At 41.7% G+C, this 22,517-nt stretch overlaps 1 protein-coding gene across 1 annotated transcript in view; it reads right to left on the reverse strand.

The window, feature by feature from the left end:
- The window catches only part of CACHD1 (cache domain containing 1), a 185,410-nt gene extending 164,993 nt beyond the window's left edge, over positions 1-20,417 (reverse strand). The window contains exon 1 of the mRNA XM_073357445.1: positions 19,851-20,417. Coding sequence (XP_073213546.1) covers positions 19,851-20,102 — 252 coding nt within the window. The 5' untranslated portion in view covers positions 20,103-20,417. The remainder of the gene's footprint in view (positions 1-19,850) is intronic.
- Between the last annotated feature and the right edge of the window lie 2,100 nt (positions 20,418-22,517).

The raw sequence follows: 22,517 nt of genomic DNA on the forward strand, positions 1-22,517 counted from the left end.
GATAAGAAGCATTATTGTTGACTTAGAGAGAGAACCACTTTTACTTCAAAAACAAGGAGGAGTCCTTGTGGTACCTTAGGGACTAACAAATTTATTTTGCTGATACTAACCCGGCTACCCCTCTGAAACTTTTAATTCAGGAATAGCATGGGCCTCATTGTAAATGCAAAGCCCCAGTTGGGGGTAGGAAGAACTAAAAGTGTTAAATGCTCAGATCATGAGTTCCAATACCAATCATCTCTGCATTCCAAAGCGACTGATTCCCCTCCCCCACTCCCATTCCCCCCCCACCCCTATTATTCTCCATTCAGGCTTAAAGTGAGAAGGTCTTTTCCTCTGCCATTCTATGTCAGTGAGACTTGGGAAGCTCCACAGGAATTGCTGAGAGATCCAGAAATGCACAAAAGCTTCCTTCCACAAAGCATTCTTTCATCGAGGCAGTGTGTCTATTAAATACCTCCTGTTAATGTGCATACGTTTTTATAAAGAGATTATGAACTGAGGACTCATTCACTAAATCAACCACACAATAAGATTTTTCTATCCACTACTAGAAAAACCAGAGCTTAAAATTAGTTGCTGGAGGTGTTTCAGAGCCAAGCCAGTATTTCATAACTTCTTCTTGGTAGCAGTCACATAGATGTCGTACCCAAAAAGCCACTGCAGCAGCAGCTCAGCTCACGCTTGACGTGTTTTAATATTATTATTATTTGTAATGTAGAAGTGCTTGGGAGTTTGTCCTGGAGCAGGATCCCAATGTGCTAGGTGTTGTAGAAACACAAAACAAAAGACAATCTCAGTACCAAGGAGCTTAGTATTTAAGTACAGCACCTGAGCTCTAACTTGGTGAGAAGCAGCAGCAGCTTTCATCATGTTTTCAAATGATCCAAAATTACCACCATTTCTCTCCTCTTTAAGTTAGTGCTATATCGTATGGTATGGGGACCAAGCTTTAGCATGAATTTTTCCAACCTGTAATATGATTGCTCTCTATAAATATATCAGAGGGATAAATAAATACCGGGGAGGGAGAGGAATTATTTAAGCTCAGTACCAATGTGGACACAAGAACAAATGGATATAAACTGGTCATTGGGAAGTTTAGACTTGAAATTAGACGAAGCTTTCTAACCATCAGAGGCTATTTTGGAATAGCCTTCCAAAGGAAGCAGTGGGGGCAAAAGACCTATCTGGCTTTAAGATTAAACTCGATAAATGTATGGAGGAGGTGGTACGATGGGATAACATGATTTTGGTAATTAATTGATCTTTAAGTATTCATGGTAAATAGGCCCAATGGCCTATGATGGGATGTTAGATGGGGTAGGATCTGAGTTACTACAGAAAATTCTTTCCTGGGTATCTGGCTGGTGAATCTTGCCCATACGCTCGGGGTTTAGCTGATCGCCATATTTGGGGTCGGGAAGGAATTTTCCTCCAGGGCAGATTGGAAGAGGCCCTGGAGGTTTTTCGCCTTCCTCTGTAGCATGGGGCACGGGTCACTTGCTGGAGGATTCTCTGCTCCTTGAAGTCTTTAAACCAGGATTTGAGGACTTCAATAGCTCAGACATAGGTGAGAGGTTTTTTGTAGGAGTGGGTGGGTGAGATTCTGTGGCCTGCATTGTGCAGGAGGTCAGACTAGATGATCATAATGATCCCTTCTGACCTTAATATCTATGAATCTATAAGTCATTTAGGTGCCATCCAATATGAAATGGAACAAACTCAATAGGCTTACTCTTCAAACAGGTTTAAAAATGGCATATCGGTTTCACATTTTCCCTTTTACCAAGGTATGCCTGTCAGTCCTAGTTACTTCTATCAAGGTTGTCCCTTCACCTCTACTGCCTTGAAAGAAATTCAAGTACCTACTTTGTATACCATGGTATAAATATAACGCTCTCTTCAATTTATATTTTTAGTTTATAGACCCTATATTCTACTGTTGGACATATATAAAAAAGCTAGTTTTGGATATTTGAGGTTGCAGTTAGTGGAATGTATTTTCTACACTTGTAGTTAAGTTACTGCATAAATAGACATGTGGGGGAACCCTGCCAAAATTAGATTTATGTACTAGAGAAATGGTACACCAGTACTTGTGACTATTTTAAAATGCATTAGACTTTGCAGACTTAATTTTCTTTCACATGGAGATATCTAACCCAGAAACCACTAATTTATTTGGGGTATCTTAACTGTGAGCCTGAATCCAGTAGTTTTAATAACAATATACTATAGTAGGTTCACTGCGTGTAGATTGATAACTAAAACATTAGAAGACAAAGAGAATTTTTGGAATGAAGTACTTTTCCGCCAGTTACTGCTGCAGTCAATAGCTGCTAAGAAAAGATCAATACAGTAAGCATAATGTAGTTTCCATGGCAGTGAGCAGTTTGACTTTTAGCTGACAGACCATAAATACCCTACGTATTGTTGTTAAATGAAATATGAAGTTGAACATTCATTAATATCACACGGTTTGTAACAGCAATAACAACTTCAGGGCCAAGTATTTCATGGCAGCTAATGCCCAGCTATAGACCAGAAGCCAAGAAGCCACTGACCATCAGAAAATATGCTCGTAACTGCTCAGTTATTAAATTAGAAAGGCAATTTGTAGATCCCCAACTACTCTGGATTAAAGAAGCAGGTACATGTTATAGATATCTGGTGAATGCAGCTCTCAGGATATACAACACTCATACTTTAGCTCTGCTAGGCCTGCGTTGGAACATTTAAACAAAACAAATAAGGAAGCCATAAAAGTTCACACTTTTCAAATAAAAGGTGGATTTTATCTATGAGTTGATGTTTGTAGTGATGTGATGGATGTGCAAATCCAAGCAGTTTGAGATTTTACTCTCTTCTCCCCACATACGTTCTTCTTATGAAAATTAAATTAAGTTTTATTCCAATAGATAGAGGGAGGAAAAATAAAACCTCAAACCCCTTCTTGTTTTCACGCATCCGTAACAAAACTTAAGGCCAGTTTCAGAATGAACGCTTTTTACTCACTTGCTAACTCTCACCCATTTGCATGGATACTGTAAACAATATATACGTTATTCTGAGACCTCTGCAGTATGTAACATGATGGTGTGAATTAGGCACTGAGTGAGAGACCTTTTTCAAATTTCAATGCACAGTGAATGATCCTTAGAGCACTTACTGAGGGCTTGTCTACACTACAGCTTACATAGGTATAAGTTATGTCGTTCAGGGCTGTGCATATGACACCCCCTGAGCAACATAAGTTACGCTGACCTAAGCACCGGTGTGGACAGCACTATGTCGGTGGGAGAAGTTCTCCCACCAACATAGCTACTGCGCTCTCGCAGAGGTGGTTTTATTATGCCGGCAGGAGAGCTCTCTGCCATCAGCATAGAGCATTTTCACCAGCTGTGTTACTGTGGCACTCCTAGTGTAGATTAGCCCTGAGATGATCTAGATGATCTGCAATAACTCTGCTAACCACCTACAATACCAAGGGGAATGAGCTCTTGCTGTGTGAAAGATTTACACAAACATACATGGGAGGGGGAAAACATGTTAAAAAATAGGAACGTGTGCTCGTAAAGTAAAAGAAATCGGCAGTGAAACTCAGGGGCAGTATTTGAAAGCACTTAACTCATTCTTGAGGGGCAGATTTCAAGTTAATTTTAGCACCAATTTTGTTGTTATGGGCGGTTTTCAAATAAACACAATTAAACAGATACTCCATCTTACAAACAATTTCTGTTGGTAAACAGATGAGAGATCAGTAAGGGTTGAAAGCAGAGGTCAGGTTTTTAAGTGACCTTAGCTTTGTATTTTCATACTTCAGTTTACTCATCCCCACCTCCTACGTGTGATTTCAACCTTAAATTTCCAAGCTAGTATCAGTGTTTAAGAAAAACTACAACTGTCTCTTAAGGGTTTTAAATAGTTGGTATCATTCCTGCACTGCTTCATGAAGTGTTTTGCCTTGTAATCTATGTGTATATTTATGTGGCCAAGGACTGAAAATCTCTATTACACATATAAATGTGCAAAGTGGCAGATTTTACAAAATTAAAATCTCAACATTAACTGCCTTTTCCATATAAATGGTACATACTGTATCTTTCCAGTGCATTCTATTCTGTACCTGTGATTAAATATTTATTTGTTGTTTAATTTTTCCAGGCCTGATTCTGCTCTGACACTGATGAAAATCAAGAGCAACCCCTCAGAAGTCAATGGAATTACACTGGTGTAACCAAGATCATAAGTAAGCCTCTTATCATCTACCTAGCTAACTTGGAAATATTTAAGTTGGGAGAGGGAGCAGAGATGGTTAGACTAACTATACAGATGGTTCGAAGAAAAATTAAAATCAAAAGATTTCAGATTTTTTTAAAAACAAAAAATTAATCAGAAACATCAAGACAATTTGTTGGAGGGTTTTAAATTACGTATGGTTTACATTTTCAGCTACTTCTTGAAATGTATGGCCTGCTGATTATAGGTAGCTCTTTTGGTAAAGAAAATATTTTAATTGTTTTGAAATTAAGGTTTTAATAAATTATACATAATTTTAAAATCAAAACTATTCAATAATCTGTGCTGGGAAAAACAAAAAAATTAAAGAAGTTTCAAAACCAATTTTATATTAAGTTGTTTTGAAGTGAAGAGACAGCTATTCAAGCTTCATGTCCCAAAAAAGTAGTAAAATTGCTCTTTTTTCTGTATCTCAGACTCTTTGAGAGTTTTAAAATTCCCCTGATTACGAAAAATACACCTGCATTTTTGTTTCCTAAAACTCCATATAAGGATTTATCTGTCAAGCTGCAAGCCAGGAATGGTTAATGTATCATTTCTAAATTTTAACATCTGATTACATACTTATAGATGCTCTGTGATAATTACTCAGGCTTTTTCTTTACCTCTTAGCTAAAAGTTTGAACATTTATTTTCATTTTCCACCTTAATCCCCAAACAGTATTAAAATTTAAAAAGAAAAATCAAGACTTCTTAAAATAAACATTGAAATTCTGTGCATCTGGCTACAACAGACTTTCTAATTTTAAATATGCCAGACCAAAGACTTTGGCATTTATAGTAAAAATAGAAGCATAAACATTGCTGTATAATTTGTCAAACTGGAAGTCCCCAGTGTTTATTCCAATGTCCCTGCAGGGCCCAGAAAGTGTAATTTTCTCTGTAACTTGGTTTTTTTTGAGGCTCAACTCCACCAATCCAGGCTGGGGGAGTAATTCCCACAGCACACCGGACAGTCATTGGGTAGTCAATAGCAAAAGGAATAAAAAAGAGCAATTAACGACTAGTACTGGAAACATCACATAGGATTCTGTAGTCAAAAGATATGTCCAAGGAGGCTCAATGATCTTCTGTCTAGACCAGTGGTTCCCAAACTTGTTTTGCTATTTGTGCGGGAAAAGCCCCTGGCGGGCCAGGCCGGTTTGTTTACCTGCCGCATTTGCAGGGTCGGCTGATCGTGGCTCCCAGTGGACGTACTGGCCACCGCTTCCAACAGCTCCCATTGGCCTGGAGCAGTGAACCGTGGCCACTGGGAGCCGCAATCGGCCAAACCTGCGAATGCGGCAGGTAAACAAACCGGCCCGGCCCGCCAGGGGCTCTCCCTGCACAAGCGGTGGAACAAGTTTGGGAACCACTGATCTAGACCATAGTTTCATTAACGTATACAGTGCATGAACACCCAATTTAAACTATTCCTTCACGAAAGGCCTCTTCCCTCTATTCCAAATAAGATGAAACTATCACATTGAACGGAACTCTAAATTTTAGAAGGACCTGTTATACTTTATCTAGAAGCAACAAGCCTGAGGGAAATGGCATACAAACCCCACATTTTATCTAAAAAATGCTGCTTTGGAATCTTTGGTGCATCATTCCAAAACTGACAGATTAAGCTCTGCTATAGGAGAGTAGAACCAGACCCAAGTCCTCAGAATACACAACCCTTTCAGCTCCCAGGCTTAAGGAATTAATAGTCACAGCACCTGATTCACTGAGCCATGGTGGTCTTTGATGCTTCCATCATCTCATCTTACAACTTTCACATATCAGAGGGGGAGCGGGAGATGATCAAAAGCCCTCTCTCACCTTTTCCTCCAAGTAATATTTAGTTCTCCAACAGACCACCACCAGAAATTGAGGCTCAGAGAGATTGACTTACCCATGGTCAGGTACAGTCAAAGCCACTTGCGGAGCCACAAATTGACCCCAGATTGGCCGAGTCCCAGTCCAGCACATGAACCCTTTCCTGTTTCCAGTAATCTACCTGCTTCTTGTTGCATCACTACAAAGACTTAGTATGCATCATACACTACAAGCCATGGTAGCTCACCTCCTGGTCTGGAGTGGAATTTTGGGGAGGAAGGAGCGACAACTCCTGTGTGAATCTCATCCTTTCAAAACTCAGGGGAGAGAGTGAGTGTCTGAAGATCATGGTAAATAACATGGGTTCTTGGTGTTACAGACCAAGAAAGTGAAGAAGCATCTAAAATTAAAATCCAGGAACACTAGATAAGATTCTGGAATTAAGCCTGATGACGCCACGTACAATGATATCACTCTCATCACCCTCGGTTAATCTCTATTTTCCAGAAAATTGTTTAACATCAAAAGGAGAGAAAACCTGTATCCTGGGCAAGAGAATTCAGAATGCATCTGTTACTGGAGCTCTCTGCTCATGGGACCTTTTACAATAGGACACAAGCTTAGGATATTGGTCATGACTGCCAACAATTTAGTGGAGTTCTCTGTCACCCACCCCACAAACAAACATGCTACTCAGCAGATGGAGCTCCTGAGGATGATGTGCCCACTCCCTGAGTGAACTGATCTGTGGCTGTGGTATGTTGGGTTAAATCGACTATTTTTGACATCACACTATCCCACATACATACCCGTTACGCTGAATTTTCTGGAAGAACCAGCCTCCTTAGCTCTCCAATGAAGTGAGATGCCATTTCCAACCCTGAGAAGGGGAAGTAGGTGAGTGAAGGTGTAGGAGGCCTTTTGCTGTTATCACTGGACTGGCAAAGTAACTTTATAAATTGTACATTACACAAAGTGATGGATTAATCCTCTTAGCACCTCTAAAAGGAAAGTGACCCGTGGCTGACAACAGCCATTTGCCACGCTCTCCATATTGGCCTAATCATCATCCAAATAGCGTTGAACACTATGATGTCTATATTTGCCCTATCACCAAATGACACCGCATGTGAGGGGGGAAAGCAGTAGTGACCAGACGATCAATGGCTGACATCCATCAAACCACCAGGTTATTTTCCTCATGTAAAAAAAGCCCTGGAATAGGAGAGGTCAAGATTCTCCTGCTTGTGCGGGTGACTTTGAATCAAAGCCAAGGTGCTCTTTGGCTTCCCGTTCATTTTCATCTCCTGCTCCAGGTCCCCATCCTGGCACTAAAGCCCTTTGAATCAAAGCCAAGGTGCTCCTTGGCTTCCTGTTCATTTTCATCTCCTGCTCCAGGTCCCCGTCCTGGCACTAAAGCCCTCAATAGACTCAAAGACGCCTCTCCTTTCATGACTCACAAATATAGCTGCACTCATTTTCAACAAATAAGCTACTGTAGCCCTACATGAACTTTTGGGGGTGGGACAGTGATGAGTCATTTCTGAATGGAGGAATCTCATAATTAGAGTCAAATGAGCCCAGATTGTTTCTGATCTTGATGAAAAGCTCATCGTTCTGTCACACAATAATGGGATCTGCAGAACAATTAAATGGGAGGGGAAAGGGCCCTAAGGAAATCCAAGTCTAAGCAGCAAAACCCAAAAATGGAAAGAGCAGGGCCCACTAGAGATTTACCTTTTTGCAACTGTTTACTTCTATACTTACAGGGAACCCAACTCCACAATATCTAGATCCTAAAAAAAAAAGGCAGACATAGATGACTATGTGGGCTGTGAAACAACAATTGTGATCACTGTCTGCCTAACACAACACTCAAAACCTGAGGGATATTACACCTGGACACAGAGAGAAAACTGGACAGCCTCATGTTATTGAATAAATATAAACCTGCTCCCACTCTTCTTTCTCCCACTGTTCAATATGTAAAATTCTCTCTGCTTCCTCCATCATCTTCCCCAGGGTTGGAAATGTTTCCAGCCTTGGCCCAAACAGGCTCCCACTCTAGTTAGTTTCGAGATTTTGTGCCTCTCCCCTCAGACTCTTTTTGTTCCATATTACTTCTGAGGTAATGGATCAGGAGCAAGTACTTCTAATGCTTCACTTATTGGACGTAGAGAGAGAACAGTGAAGCTGAACAGAAGATGAATGGATTATGAAAGCACCAGAATTATTTGGCATGCTTGTGGCACTATTTATTATCATATCATGAGGTTGGACTATATCCATATTGGATCTGAACGTGCAGAAACAGGAAATCCCCCCCCCCCCCAAAGTCAGTGTGCGTCTATTTCAATAGCGGTCTTGTGGAAGTTGTGTCAAGACTCCTATCTATCCAAGCAAAGCTTGACAGTGGACAAAGGTTGGAACATATACTCTTCCAGATGGTTCTTGGAAGATAAACTGGCAAATAGAACCTAATGTAATTTTATAGAGAAAATTCACAAATAGCAGCTGCAGAGAAGAGTGGCCACTTCACCCACCTCAGCAAGGAAACATACATGAAGAAAATTAACCTGGACACAAAGCAAGTACAGCACTGTTGATCAAACAGATGACTGCAGCTAGGATTTGTTTAAAAACCTTATACGAACACCAGCTCCATTTATCCTCCAAATTTGCTGGGGACAAAATGCAGGTTTTATAGTGAAATCTGCCAAGTTCTCAGAGAAACCCTTTAGATTCTGGATATTGGGGACTAATATGAAAGGGCAGGGGTGCTGTCTTGAATAGTACTCAAATATGCTCCAGAAATGCAGTACAGTACAAAGGAAGACATGCAGTAACCTTACCAGAGGAAAAGGAGGAAGAAGCACTGCTGAAGATTTCCAGACTCGGCAAACCTCTTCTAGAACTTCCCAATGTGTCTGTTTTAAAGTCTTTTCCTCTGGCCTAATTTCCATCTGTGGTGATCATATAGTTAGCCAGAAATTTCTGCTAGGTCTCAGGGGTATATGAAAAAGATGGGGGGGGGGGCAGGGGAGAAAGTATAAAAATACCTAATTATAGTGCCCTATAAAGTGCTGGCTGACATACAATTGTGGCTTCTCTCAGGAGGCATTATGGTTTCTGTTCTCTAACTAGTAGAGTGGTTGCAGCTTCAAATGTCATGTCCAAAGGCAAAGTGAAGACTGGGCATTTAAAGAAAGAAGAAAGTTCTAGTAGAAACAAGGACTTATGGGCTACTTCTGCTTAAGAGCTGTGAAGCAGGAAAACACATCAGTATGAATTGGGAAGAGCAGTCTTCTTGCCAGCTGTTTGTAGCTGTGCAAATATACTTGCAAATGCACTCTTAAACTCTTTTGCAGTCAGCCTATAACTGGTAGTAGTGAAAAGTGATTTGATTTAAGCCTTGCCTCATACTGTGCATTATCACTGCTGACTTGTAACATTCATAATCATGTTCCAAGAGTCAACTCGAATTTCTTCTACCAAACAATATGTAGTCTTAGTGGCAATGCTGGTTTCTGTGGGCCATAGAAGAGGCCATGAAAAATTGACACCCCAAGTCCCTAGACCAAGAGAGCTCAGAAGCAGTGCTGAGGAAAGAGAGGGATGCACTTGGATTCCAACACGAAAGTGAGTAGAGGGAGAAATAACCTTCTCACTATACAAATACCTCCTGCTAACAGGTTACCAAGTTCCTGATCCTAATTCATATAAAGACAGCTTGGGGTATGGCTGCTTGAAAGTTTTCCATCAGAACTGTTTTTAGACAGAAAATTGGAATTTTTACACAACTAAATTTTTCACAAATGGTATCTGCTTTCCATGGAAAATTCCAATCCCCTCCACCCCAACCCCCCAAAAAAGCCCAAGAAACTAAGTGTTTCTGTTTGGCTGTCATGCTGCAGTGACTCATGGGAGTTGTATTCAATTGCAGTATGTCCCCATTCTCCACACTGGGTGAGACTCCCCAGCCAGATTACTTCTCCCATGATGTACCAACCAGTTCTCGATAAGTATCACCCTGTTTTTACTAATGAACTTTATTAAGCTTTGTTTTCAATTTATGGCCTTGCATTACATTGTTCTATACAACTTTTTATTAACAGTTTCACTGTTGAACAATACGGAATAGCGCTACAACAAATTACAGGGAAGTTAAGATTACTAAAGGCTAGATTCATAAAGAAACATAGGTGCAGCAAACTGAGTGTCACCACACCTAACTTTTAGTCATCTTAAAAAAAGAAAAAAAAATTAATGGGATTCATACCTAGGGTCCCTGTACAGTGAATGGGGAGAAGCATCTCAATATGAGATTCACAAAAATCAACAATGCTAGCTGGCTCCTCGCCTAAGCTAGCCAACAGGAAATGCAGAGGAGAGGGGTATGTCCTAAGTCCCACCCCTCTCCCAGGCCATGTCTACACTACCCGCCAGATCGGCGGGCAGTGATCGATCTATTGGGGATCAATTTATGGCGTGTAGTGTAGACGTGATAAATCGATCCCTGATCGCTCTACTGTCGACTCCGGAACTCCACCACGGCGAGAAGCGGAAGCGGAGTCGACAGGGGAGCAGCGGCCGTTGATCCCGCGCTGCGAGGACGCGAAGTAAGTGATTCTAAGTCGATCTAAGATACATCGACTTCAGCTACACTATTCTTGTAGCTGAAGTTGCATATCTTAGATCGATTCCCTCCCACCAGTGTAGACCAGGCCCCAGAGTTAGGCACCTAAGCCCAGGATGCAAAGAGGTGCCTCCCTCTGCTCAGCTGCAAACCCTCTCTTGGTGTTAGAAGCCTACATTGTTTTTTTCAAGAAGCAAGGGGGGAGGACATCAGACCTCCCTCATAACTTTAAACCCAGTGGTTAGGGTGCTCATCTGGAATGTGGAACACCAATGGCTCAAATCCCACTTCACATGAGGAGGAAGAGGGATATGAACAGGGACCTGCCCCCTCTCAGGTGAGTGCCTGAGCTGTGGGCCATTCTGATGTAGGACCTGCTCAGTCTCTCCTCTTGAAGCTGTTCCACAGTGTATAAATAATTGAAAATGTCATTGGAACAGGGGGACTGGATCCTAGGTCTCAACCCCCAAGTGAGTGCTCTAAACACCACGCTACAGAGTCATTCTCATGCTTGCTCTCGCTCTCTCTGGCCCACCGATTCCTTCATTATTTATTCACAGTGGATAGCTTCAACAGGAGGGAGACTGAGGAAACCTGGCAAGAAAACATTTTAAAGCCTAGTGGCTACTGCACACACCTGAAAGGTGGCAGATCCCTGTTCACCTGATGAGAAGGGACTTAAACGCGGAGAGTCTCCTACATCTCAGGTGAGTACCCTAACCACTGGGCTAAAAGTTATAAGGGAGGCGGCCCTCCTCCTGCTCCACTGGCCGTTTTGTATAAACTCCTCTATGGGGCCAATCTGGTATGCAACCATGGCACACGCCTACCGGATTGGCACAGCAGGCCGGTTAGGCCAAGGAACATACCCCCATTTGTACATCGTTCTGAGGCTTTGGATCTGGATGGCTGGCACAGAGCTGCAGTACGCACATTCTGAGACAGAAATGTAGGCTCAGAGGGAACTTTTACAGGAAAAACCCAAATGAGTTTAGGCACCTATGGGGCTTGGCTGCAGCTGAGCAGGGGTTTTGTGAATCCCATCGAGGCCTGATTCTGGAATTTATGCCCTCAAGTGGCAGTCTAGCACCTAAGTCCTTTTGTGGCTCTGGCCTTAAGTGTTTTCCTTTGCAAGGTCCTCCATAACTGCATAGTATGATTTTTTTTTTATTACTCTTAAGTATTGGAACGGTGTAATACATCAGAAGATAGAACTGCCATTAGTTGATACCCACAGGATAGAATTTTTGATACATCAAAGGTATTTAAGGCTACGTTTTTATTGTATTATTTATGATGTTCAGAAAGACTTATAAAAAAAAGAGGCAAAAGATTGGCGTTTAAAGATATAGCTATTTATTATATAGCCCTGACCCTATGCTCATTGAAATCAATGGCAAAGTTCCCCTTAACTTGAAGGGGTGCAGAATCCAGAATCCAATGAAAGTGAACTGGTGTGTTATGTACAAGAAGCATACAAACATATAACATCCTACAGTTATTACATTATTCTCTGCATGGAACACTGATACTGTTTAAACTCAGATTATTTTTTAAATTATGTTGATGCCAAACATTTATTTTGTCCCAAATGCACTTTAACCGACAGTTTACATTTTTGTAGTTATTCCTTCCTATTCTGAAACTCTCATAAATTGCAAATTTATTTTTTAAATTGACATGTAAAATATAAATGTTAATTTCTTTGCTACCAGTGCCAAGGTCAGGCTGATGGAACCACTGCAAGTACTTTGCTATATTGTAGGGATCATTAGGCTTTTGCCATTGCCGCTTTGCTGAATTAAGCTAAGAAAAAGAATTGGCTAACATATACTGTACTTACTTTGTGCGTTTCCTTAACATATGTCTTATCAGCCTTGCCACAGCTGAGAGATTTCAAATTGCTTTATGACATACTTGGATTTCCTCCCGTTAATAATTCCGCCTTTCTCCCTCCCGTGACTGGCAGGGCTCTTCAACACAGCAGTAAAGTGGGACAGCTAATTATCTAGCAATCCACCTTGCTGCACCACATTTGAAAACTTTTATCTGCACAGGACAGCTGCGTTCTCTGTGTTTGAAGTGAAATGTCAGTCTCCACTAATGCAACAAGACTTACATCACTAATGATGTCTCGACACTTTGAAGAAACAACTCAAAGCCTAATTAAAAATTCAGATTCATTCTCCTAAGCTTTACTATTTTAAGTGCCCTTCCACCAGGACCGCACTATATCTTTTTGAAATGTTTCATGAAAAAAAGTCCAAGTGGAATAGGATGAAAAACTGCTGCAGTCTTGGGCTTTCACAGAGCCTTCAGAAAGATTGTTATGATTGGATGCAAACCAAGACATAATCATGTAAAACAGATGAGATTTTACTCCACTGGCTTCCACTCCATAATTACTATAATGTATACTATTGAATAAGAAAAAACAGTAGCTCATAAACTATTTATCAACCTGCACTTCTTAATTTTTATTTTGTTTCACTCTCCCAAATGGCTTTCAAGCACAGTAAACCACAACCAGAAGCCAACAGAAAAAAAATACATAAAAATAGATACCTGTTCTTCTATTCTGTATTCAAGGGGATGCTTTCAAAAAAATAAGTAGATATGAAATTAGAAAAGTTTAATTTGATAAATGTCCTTAATTTTGCAAACTAGAGATCTTGATTTAAGATCATGATAATGATTGATGGTTTACAGATTTTCCCATGGCACTAATCACCCTAGTATCTGAGCACCTTACAAAATAAAACCATTAATGTCTGTAACACCTGTGAGAGGTAGAGAAATATTGTTATCCCCATTTTAAAGATAGGAAACAGAGGCACAGATTTGCCCAAGGTCACCCAGGAAGTTTATGGTGGAGCCAGAAACAGAACCTAGATCTCAGTTCTAAATCTAATGTGTTATCTACAACTCCAACCTTGAATACCTACCTCTTTTGTGAAGTTTGCTTTTGAGATGTATGGATGAAAAGTGCTAATTCTGGTTACTAGAATTCTTGGTTTATTACAACTCTATCAACAGCATCAGACAACAAACAGTGGTTCTGTACTCTTCAAAATAAAGGTGACATTATTTCCTTCCACACACAATGAAAATCTGACAGCATTCTACTTGTGTCTGTCAACCTGGCCTGTGTCCCACCCTGCTTTTACTGAAAAGCATTATATGGCTAAACATGCTACTAGTATAATAGTCTCCCAGTCGAGCTGGAGGAGCCTGTATACCATAGGTTTTTCTATTGTGCCCATTACCACAGCATCTGAGCAAGTATTAACACTGTTAATCAGAAACCAGAGCGCTGTAATTTAACAGACAGAAAAATATAGTTGTTTTTGTCCTTGGGAGTAGCCGACTGCCATTTTAGCAGTCAGGGAGGCATTTTTTTCCAACTGTGCTCCCATGTTTGGAGATGGTGGGGGGAAAGAGAAAGGAAGAATTGTACTCTTCTAGCACAATAAGCATAAAGGATCAGGATGAGAAAGTTGTCAAAATATTCTAAATCCTAAGGGCATATTGCTTGCTTCTGGGCCTACATGGCTTTAAAGTTATGTACGTACTCAAAATTACAATAGATTTTCCTCTACCAAGCATTCATTAATCCTCTAAACACCCTGTGAGGTAGGTAGGTAGGTATATCTCCATTTTATAGACAAGGAGTCTGAGTTAGAATGAATTACCCAATGCCACTGAAAAAGTCAGTATTGTAACTCAGGAGGTCATAGGTCCTGTGCTTATTAAAAATGGTCAACATTTTCACAAGAATTGTGTTCTGTTTTTCCAGTCAGCGATCTACACTACAATTACAATGGAAGCACGAAAACCAATCTGGGATTAACCAAATAACAGAACATAGTTAAGGGCCAGTGTACTCTGTTCGAACTGGGTTAGGACACAATCTCCAACTTGGTTGTAATTTTAATGTAAAGGCCTGTAGTTTTTAAATGACTGCCAAGTGCCAACTGAACAGACAACTCAGAAGAATACACAGAATTTGCCCATTAACCTGTTCATTCAACAAAGTACCATCTTTTGTGGCTTGTGACATTAAGATAGTCCATTAAATGTATGGTCTACCAAATGATGCAAAGTAATATGGCCGCCTTTTAAAATCACTTGGAGCACACAAACATAACTTAAATTGCCAGTTTAAGCATCAGGTGTTTTCAGAACACACATCATTGCCAAAACATACTGTAGCTGCTGCTCTACACCCACCTCCCCAGAACCCAACAGCACCAGCCACACGACAGAAGAAGAAGAATTGCCAAAACAAAATTTCACAGTAAAATCAGACGGTTTTTGTCAACTTGAAGTCAAGCTACTGGTTTGGGCAGGGATGGGTGGGTAAGTAAATTGTAATTTCAGGTACTATGCTTGCCCCAGAATCCCACTGTGCGTTTACAGTCACGTTTCTTTGAAAAAGTTTTTCCTCTCCCTGGGCAAGCAACAGGGGAAACAGACTACACAGGTGAAACAATTTACAAAAGGTTAAATGTTGCCCCTCCTTTGCAAAGCACTTTGAGACCAACCAACGGACAGGGCTATAGAAGAGCTAGACATTATTACATCAACAAAGAATTGGCCCAAAGTGTTGTCAAAGGCATACGGTAAATATATTTCTACAGAATACCTGTGATACAATATTCCACAAAGTATATGTGTAATGGGGCCACATATTTGTTCAAAAATATATGTCCTACCTACCCACGGAATGCTGCTCCTCACACAAGAAATCACACAGCCATGTTATCCTTACTCACAAGTATCTTTATTTGCAATATTGTTTATGGTATATTATTCTATACATTCAAAGGCTAATTTGAAAGCAACACACTTCCAGCAATAGACCTATGTTTAAAAACATAAAACTTGGTTTAAAAAAAAAAAAAAAACAGCTTCTGCACTGATGCCTGTCAGCTCACCGTCTACAAATAAGATACAGTTGTCCTAATACCAAGACAATTGTTAGAACGATGCTGTCACAATAACTATCATCCTTACTATCCACGCAGAATCAGTATTATTCTTACTATTCACAGATGCATGCATCCCATTCATTCCAGTAGGATTTTGCTACTCTTAGAAAATAAACTATAAAAAGTAAATGTTATATAACAGGATTTCAATACAAGTCCATAAAAACAATGAGCCTTCCTATCAATATTCCAGATACATTTTCTTCACATTAGTGCTGTAATAATTGTATTAGAGGAAGTAGATATAGCATCAGGGAGACAGATTTTGTTTATAACACTAGCCATGTCTCCATCTTTTGGCTTTTATATATATACACCCTCCCCTTTCACGGGCTTCTAAGGCTCAGTGCTCTCCTGGTTCCTCTCTTACCTCTCCAGATGCTCCTTTAATGTTTCCTCTGGAGGCTCCATCTCATCCTCCCTCCCTTTCTCTTTTGGTGGTCCCACCTTCAGTTTTCTCCTCTTCGGACTCTTTCCCAGATTCACATACGCCAAATCAACCTCTCGCCTTCAGTCTATTTACAGATTTCCACCTGCCTCTCTGATACTGCAGCCTAACATTCATTGGATATTTCATTGCCACCTCAGACTCGATGCAGCCACTAAACTTATTGTTCCTTCAAATTCTTCTCTACCTCCCATCTCCATCCTTCCCATCACCAAAGCTCATGACTTTGGAGTCACCATTGACTCCTCTCACACTCTCTCCTTTCTTCACATTCAAGTTCTTGTCAAATCATGCCATTTCCTTTTCTATGTACGCTCGCTTTCTCAAAAAATAAAAATCCATCTCTCTCCCTCTCCCTCTCAACTGACCACATACTACAGCATGCCCTATTTGTTTCATGCTTTAAGCACTGCCACCTTTTGCTCCTCTCATCTCCAGTCTATGCTGAACACTGCTGCCCAAAATCATATCTAGGTATCTATGCTAGTTTCCCCTCTTTACTTTCCTGGCTCTCCACAACTCGGCCCTCATCTCCTCCCTATCATGCTCTTAACTCTGCCCAAGCACTAATCCTAGCCACTTCCTTTGTCTCTTTCACTCACTCCCGCTTTTGGGGCTTCTTCCATGCTTAGAGCAACCTCCCAATTAAGGTACACAAAGCTCCCTCATTCTTTCTCCAAAACCCCATAAGAACGGCCATACTGAGTCAGACCAACAGTCCATCTAGTCCAGTATCCTGTCTTCTGACAGTGGCCAGCACCAGATGATTCATAGAGAGTAAACAGAAGAAGGCAATTATCGAGTGATCTATCCCCATCATGCAGTCCCAGCGTCTGGCAGTCAGAGGTGTCGGGGCACCCAGACCATGGGGTTGCTTCGCTGACCATCTTGGTTAAACCTCATTTGTTCCTAAATGCCTTCCAATAGGAAGGATACCTGATCACACAGTGCAATACAGAACAATGTAGTATAACAAACTTTTGCCCACAGACTGACAGCTCTTTGGAACATGGAACACGTTGACTGGCACAGCTTTCCTACCATATAGTCCACTAACAGCACTACATAAATACCAAAGATAATAATTCTGTTTTAATTGCATGCAGCCCTTTTTGAGGACTAACTGCTTAAATTTAAAGAGTTGAAATTTTATAAAGATTTTTGTTCAACTGTTGGAAGAGATCATCAGAGAAGCTTCTAAAGTCACAGGGAGTTTGTTTTCAACCAGTTTTTAATCTGAAACAGCTGTAGCAATGTACGGAGGAAGTGGGGAACGTTCAAATTGGCTTGATGGGACTTAAAACGGCCAAATATTTTAAAGAATCTAGGGCTCATCCTGTCAACTATTGGCTTCACTGTATTAACTGCTTTTGGCCTCACACGATTCAAGTAACAATAAATGCACACAGCATTTAGTGTTGTTATTTTGCATACCTATACCCTGGCATCAAGCTTGCTTCCTAAGCCAATAGCCACGACCGGCTACAATTCTTGTGGAGGAACCTGGTTCATTTTATGCCTGCCTACAACACAATGAGGTGTTGTTATGGAAGATAATTTTGAGCATATGTTTTATGTGAGCTGACTTTAAAAAAGAAACAACCTAAAAACAAACCAAAGAAGACACGTGTTGAAGCTGCTAGCACTTGTCAAGAAGGGTTGTTTTTTTTTTTTACAGTGGAGAAATAAGTTGAGAAATATGATCATACTCATTTAATTTCCATTAACCAGAAGCTCCACCATTTATAGGACTATATATATAATTTTCAGGTGGTAAATATGCCTCTAGATCTCTAGACAGAAAAAGTGATTTCCCTAATGTTCTCTGCATTAATAATTTACTTCTATCTACCTTGTTAAGTGAAGTCATTTACATACATGTCTGATTATAAAAGACAAGACAACAGCTTGGTATTTTCCTGGACAAAGCCCCAGCCCTAGGAGGCCAGCCAACACAATGATGTTTCAAAGGTGGTAGAATGAAGCCAGTTTGGAGAAGATAAAGGGCCATTTGGGGAGGGACCCCTGCTGACCACATAAAAGTGTCACCTACTCAATTTGTGAGGCTTTTAAAACTGCGTTTGGTACTGCCTATACCTTGGATTGCAGTGCATCTGGGATCCGATTTCACTTTTTGTGTGTGTATGTTGTAGTTGATTGTTGTAACATAGCTATTAGCATCCTATGCAATTCCAGCCAGTGATTACAGAAATCACAGTAGTTTTACTAAAAAGAAAAGAAGTACTTGTGGCACCTTAGAGACTCACAAATTTATTTGAGCACGAGCTTTCATGAGCTACAGCTCACTTCATCAGATGCATTCAGTATTTTTACTGAAAGTAGTTGTACTATCATTAATATGCAACCACGAAGGCAGGGATACAAATAATTCCTAATCACCTCTCTCCTCCTGGAGCTGATAGAAATTACAATGTCAGGAAATGAGATGCAGGAAGATAATAAATTTGTCAAATTGCATATTCCCTTCAGAAAGAATGGTCTCCCTATCTCATCATCATCTGTGTGTAAATTCCACATATAAAAAAACCTCTCCTTCCATGAAGGAACTACAGTTTGTGATTTACTGACATCAGAAAGAAAAATATTTGGAGATGAAAAAGCTAAAATTGTACATGGACCTAAAGGACTTTGTTCAAAACCAGTTAGTATTAAAATTCAGCTTTAAATATTGCTATACTTAAAGAAGTCTCAAAATATCCACCTTCAATTACAGCTTGTCTTATAAATAAACCTAAAGTTTACAATTCAAAACCTCTTTTTGAATCTTGCGAAATAAAAGTTTCAGTATTCTTAATTTAAAAGCTCAGGAGATATATATATATATATATACACATACATACACACACACATATATGCTGTTGGTTAGTTTTCGGGAATTGTATATAGTCATGAATATAAACAAAAAACAGAACCAAAGTCCAAGAAGGAAATACTTTTTGAGTTTTAAAACAATAATCAAATCCACCTAAAGATTTATCAAGGATCAAGCTTGCCTCTGCCTCACAAAGGGCACAGGTCCCTGAAACTGAAGAGACAAAAGTATGCAAAATAGTCAGTTTCAAGACCCTCATAAAATACAAAGTATCCCTGCCCCACGAGGCAACAGCCTCCAACAGGGAGTCATGTTTCAAAACTTTATAGGGATGCACTAAACCACAACGATCCAGGAGCTTACTGATCAGCAAATGGCAACAAAAAACAACCCCTACTGACTGGAGGGAGGACGGGGGGTCGTCTGTGTGTCAGGCAAAGCTGCATGGTGGGGGGAACTGTGGCCACTGTGGGAAGAGACTCCACAGCCACAGGGCTCTCACCGGCTCCCTGCAAGTCGGGGCAGAAGCGAGGGGCTTGCGGGGGAGAAAGGCGACCGGGGGTGGGGGGACAAGCGGGAGGGAAGTTTGCAAAGAAAGAAATGGAAAGAAAAACAGGAATGAAGCAGAGGAGCGAGAGGAGGAGGGAGCGAGAATTAGGAGAAGAGGAGCCAGATAGAAGAAAGAAAACCAGGAAGAAAGGATGAAGGGAGAGAGGAGCAGAGGCAGGAGAGAGGGAGCGCACACAGGGAAAGGAGAGGAAGAGAACAAGGGGCAGGGAAGGAAGGAAGGAAGGAGAAGAGGGCAGGGGGGAAGAGAGGCGTGGGGGGGAACGGTACCTGCATAGTGACGACCCCCAGCTCCTCTGTGGCAAGTTTCTTCATCTGAGCGGCTAAAACTTGCGCTTCATCCAAGATGGAAAACTCCGTCTCGGCCGCGCTGAGCCTCCAGAGAAGCGCCATGTAAACCAGCCAGAGGGGCCGCTGGAAAGCGCTGCCCCGACGCCAGGGGGAGAGGAAGCGGGGGTTCCGGCGGCCGGAGGAGCAGCGCGCCGGCCAGGCGGCCTCCTCCCGACCTGCCCCCCTCGCCATGCTGCCGCGGGCGCCTTGGAGAGACCGGCGGGGGGGACGGACCCTCCCTCCCCGGGCCGCAGCGCGCAGCCCCCCCCGCAGCAAACTTTCCCCAGCGCCTCCCAAACTTCTGGGCAGCCCCTCCCTGGCCTGGAGGGGTCCCACTAGGGCGCGGGGCTCGGGGGCGCGGCGGCCCACCCCTCCATGCTGGGGACGCAAAAGCCTGCCCCTGACGCTCCTCCCCGGAGGGCCAAGCGGCGCCCGCGGCGCGCACCTAGCTCGCCCGCCCGCCCGCCGGCGCTCCCGCTCCGGGCGCACTGAGCCAGCTTCGGGATGGGCTCCGCTTCGCTGCCGACTGAAAACAGCGGTGGCTGCGGAGGGAGGGAAACTGCGGAGCAGGGGGAGGAGCCGGGCCGGGATCGGAGTCACCAAGGGGGGAAAGGGAGGTGTCTGGTGCCACCAAGCTGCTCGCGGGCTCGGTGCACGCCTCAGTGGTGTGCTTGAAACGCGGGGAGGGTAGTGGGGAGCCGGGAGGGGGGGGGGTGCACACGCCCCTTCGCAGGCCTTCAAACCTTCTGCAACTTCCCAGCCAGGATTTTCCTCTTCTCTGCGGGTCTGGAGTGTGCATTGGTGTTCGCTCAACCTACAGCAGGCCCACCATATTTACCTGGCTGCGACCCCAAGGGATCTCACACTGACAGCCAGCCTGCCTTTTCCGGAGGCCTCACCCACCAGCGGATGGGGTGCTGGAATTTTGACTTTGATAAACCTGTGAGCGTGTAGACCGGTTGGAACCTCAAGTCCGTTCCCCGAGGATGGGTAGTTCCCCGCTGGAAGACTGAGCAGATATTAAACTGATGCCACACACTTGATCTTTGTGAAAAGGTCAGAACGGAGGGTGGCCAGGACACAACCTTGTGGCAAAAGCTCAGGTCTGGGAGGGAAGAGATCTAAGTCTTATTCCTAGCTGGGGCAAGACATTGCATAGCTCAGGTCCCCTGTCTGAAAACAGAAATAATAATAACTGTTATTTTAATGGGTCATTTTGAGTCATTAATGTTTGTAAAGTGCACTGAGATGCTCATGGAAGATGCTACAGAAGAACAAAATATTGTTCCTATCATTAATTATAAATGGTATAGGTTTAACCTGTGAAAATCTCTCTCTTTCTAGGTGTGGACCAGTTTCACTATACTTTCTGTATACAAAATGGGGTTTGGGACAGATATTCTTCTAGGAATATTAGGTTTCTATGTACAGACTGCAAGCAGCAGAACAGGGAAAAAACAAATTCAAAACAGTCCTGTCACGTAATAGAGAATGAAGTATGGCTCTCGGCAGCAGCACTGGAAAGTATTCTGTTTGTTTAATATTCTATGAGCATATTCTTAAAATATCACCACACGTCTTAAAATTTTCAGTGCGCAAGTATGTGTGACTTCGTCTCTTCTTGAAGCCCTGAGCAATAGAACACCCATTCCAATGTGGCACAGCATAACATAGACTGGTGTCAAGCAATGGGTCTTAAGAAAATATTTATGATGCAACAGAGAAAAACAAGAATGCATGCTAAAGTCAGCAACACAAAATGACAAGTTTCCTTCTGGGTAATGCAGCATAAAGAGGAGAAAATATAACAGGCCAAAAACTCTGGCAAAATATCTCCTTTGACTTCTAAGCAGTGAAGCACTCTTATGGGAACACAATCACTTTGAAAGTGATGCAGAGAAACCTCTTTAACCACTTTAATAGAAACCACTGGAATCAGTGGATACTGATCCCTGCCACATGAGATAACATTTTAATCCAGTTCTTGTGACTAGCATCAGGAAGTAATGATCAGCCTCTCCAACATTCCCGCTAATCATACCTTTATTACACCACTTTTCTATCACATGTCAAGAAGAGGAACTATTATAAATGAGAGGCATAATGTCCACATTGGAGTTGTAAATTAGGAAGATAGAAACAGAGGTATTAACATAATGGATCAGACCGGTGGTCCATCTATTTAATATTCTTTCTCTGACGATGACCCCATACCACATAATCCTGAGGAAGGTGCTAGACACCCCAATTATGAAATAACCTTCCATAGGGAAGTATCTTTCTCATCTCCATCAAAACAGTTGGTTTATGTCCTGAAACTGTTTAAAAAAGCATCCTGTCTACTGTAACTGGATATTCACTATATCCATTTAAATGGTTAATTAAAAAAAAATCATACTAAGCTCTTGGTATCCATGATATCTTGCAGCAATGAGTTCCACAATAATACATTATGTATAAAAAGTATTTCCTTTTATCAATTTTAATTTTTTTGTCTTTCATTTCTATTGACTATATCCTTTTTCCAGTACTATGAGAAGGGGCAAGTGGGATCTACCTTCTTTATAGTACTCATGTTCTTTATGGTATCTTCTCTGATTCATTGTT

Source organism: Lepidochelys kempii, chromosome 8 (genome assembly GCF_965140265.1).
Source record: "Lepidochelys kempii isolate rLepKem1 chromosome 8, rLepKem1.hap2, whole genome shotgun sequence".
NCBI lineage: Eukaryota > Metazoa > Chordata > Testudines > Cheloniidae > Lepidochelys > Lepidochelys kempii.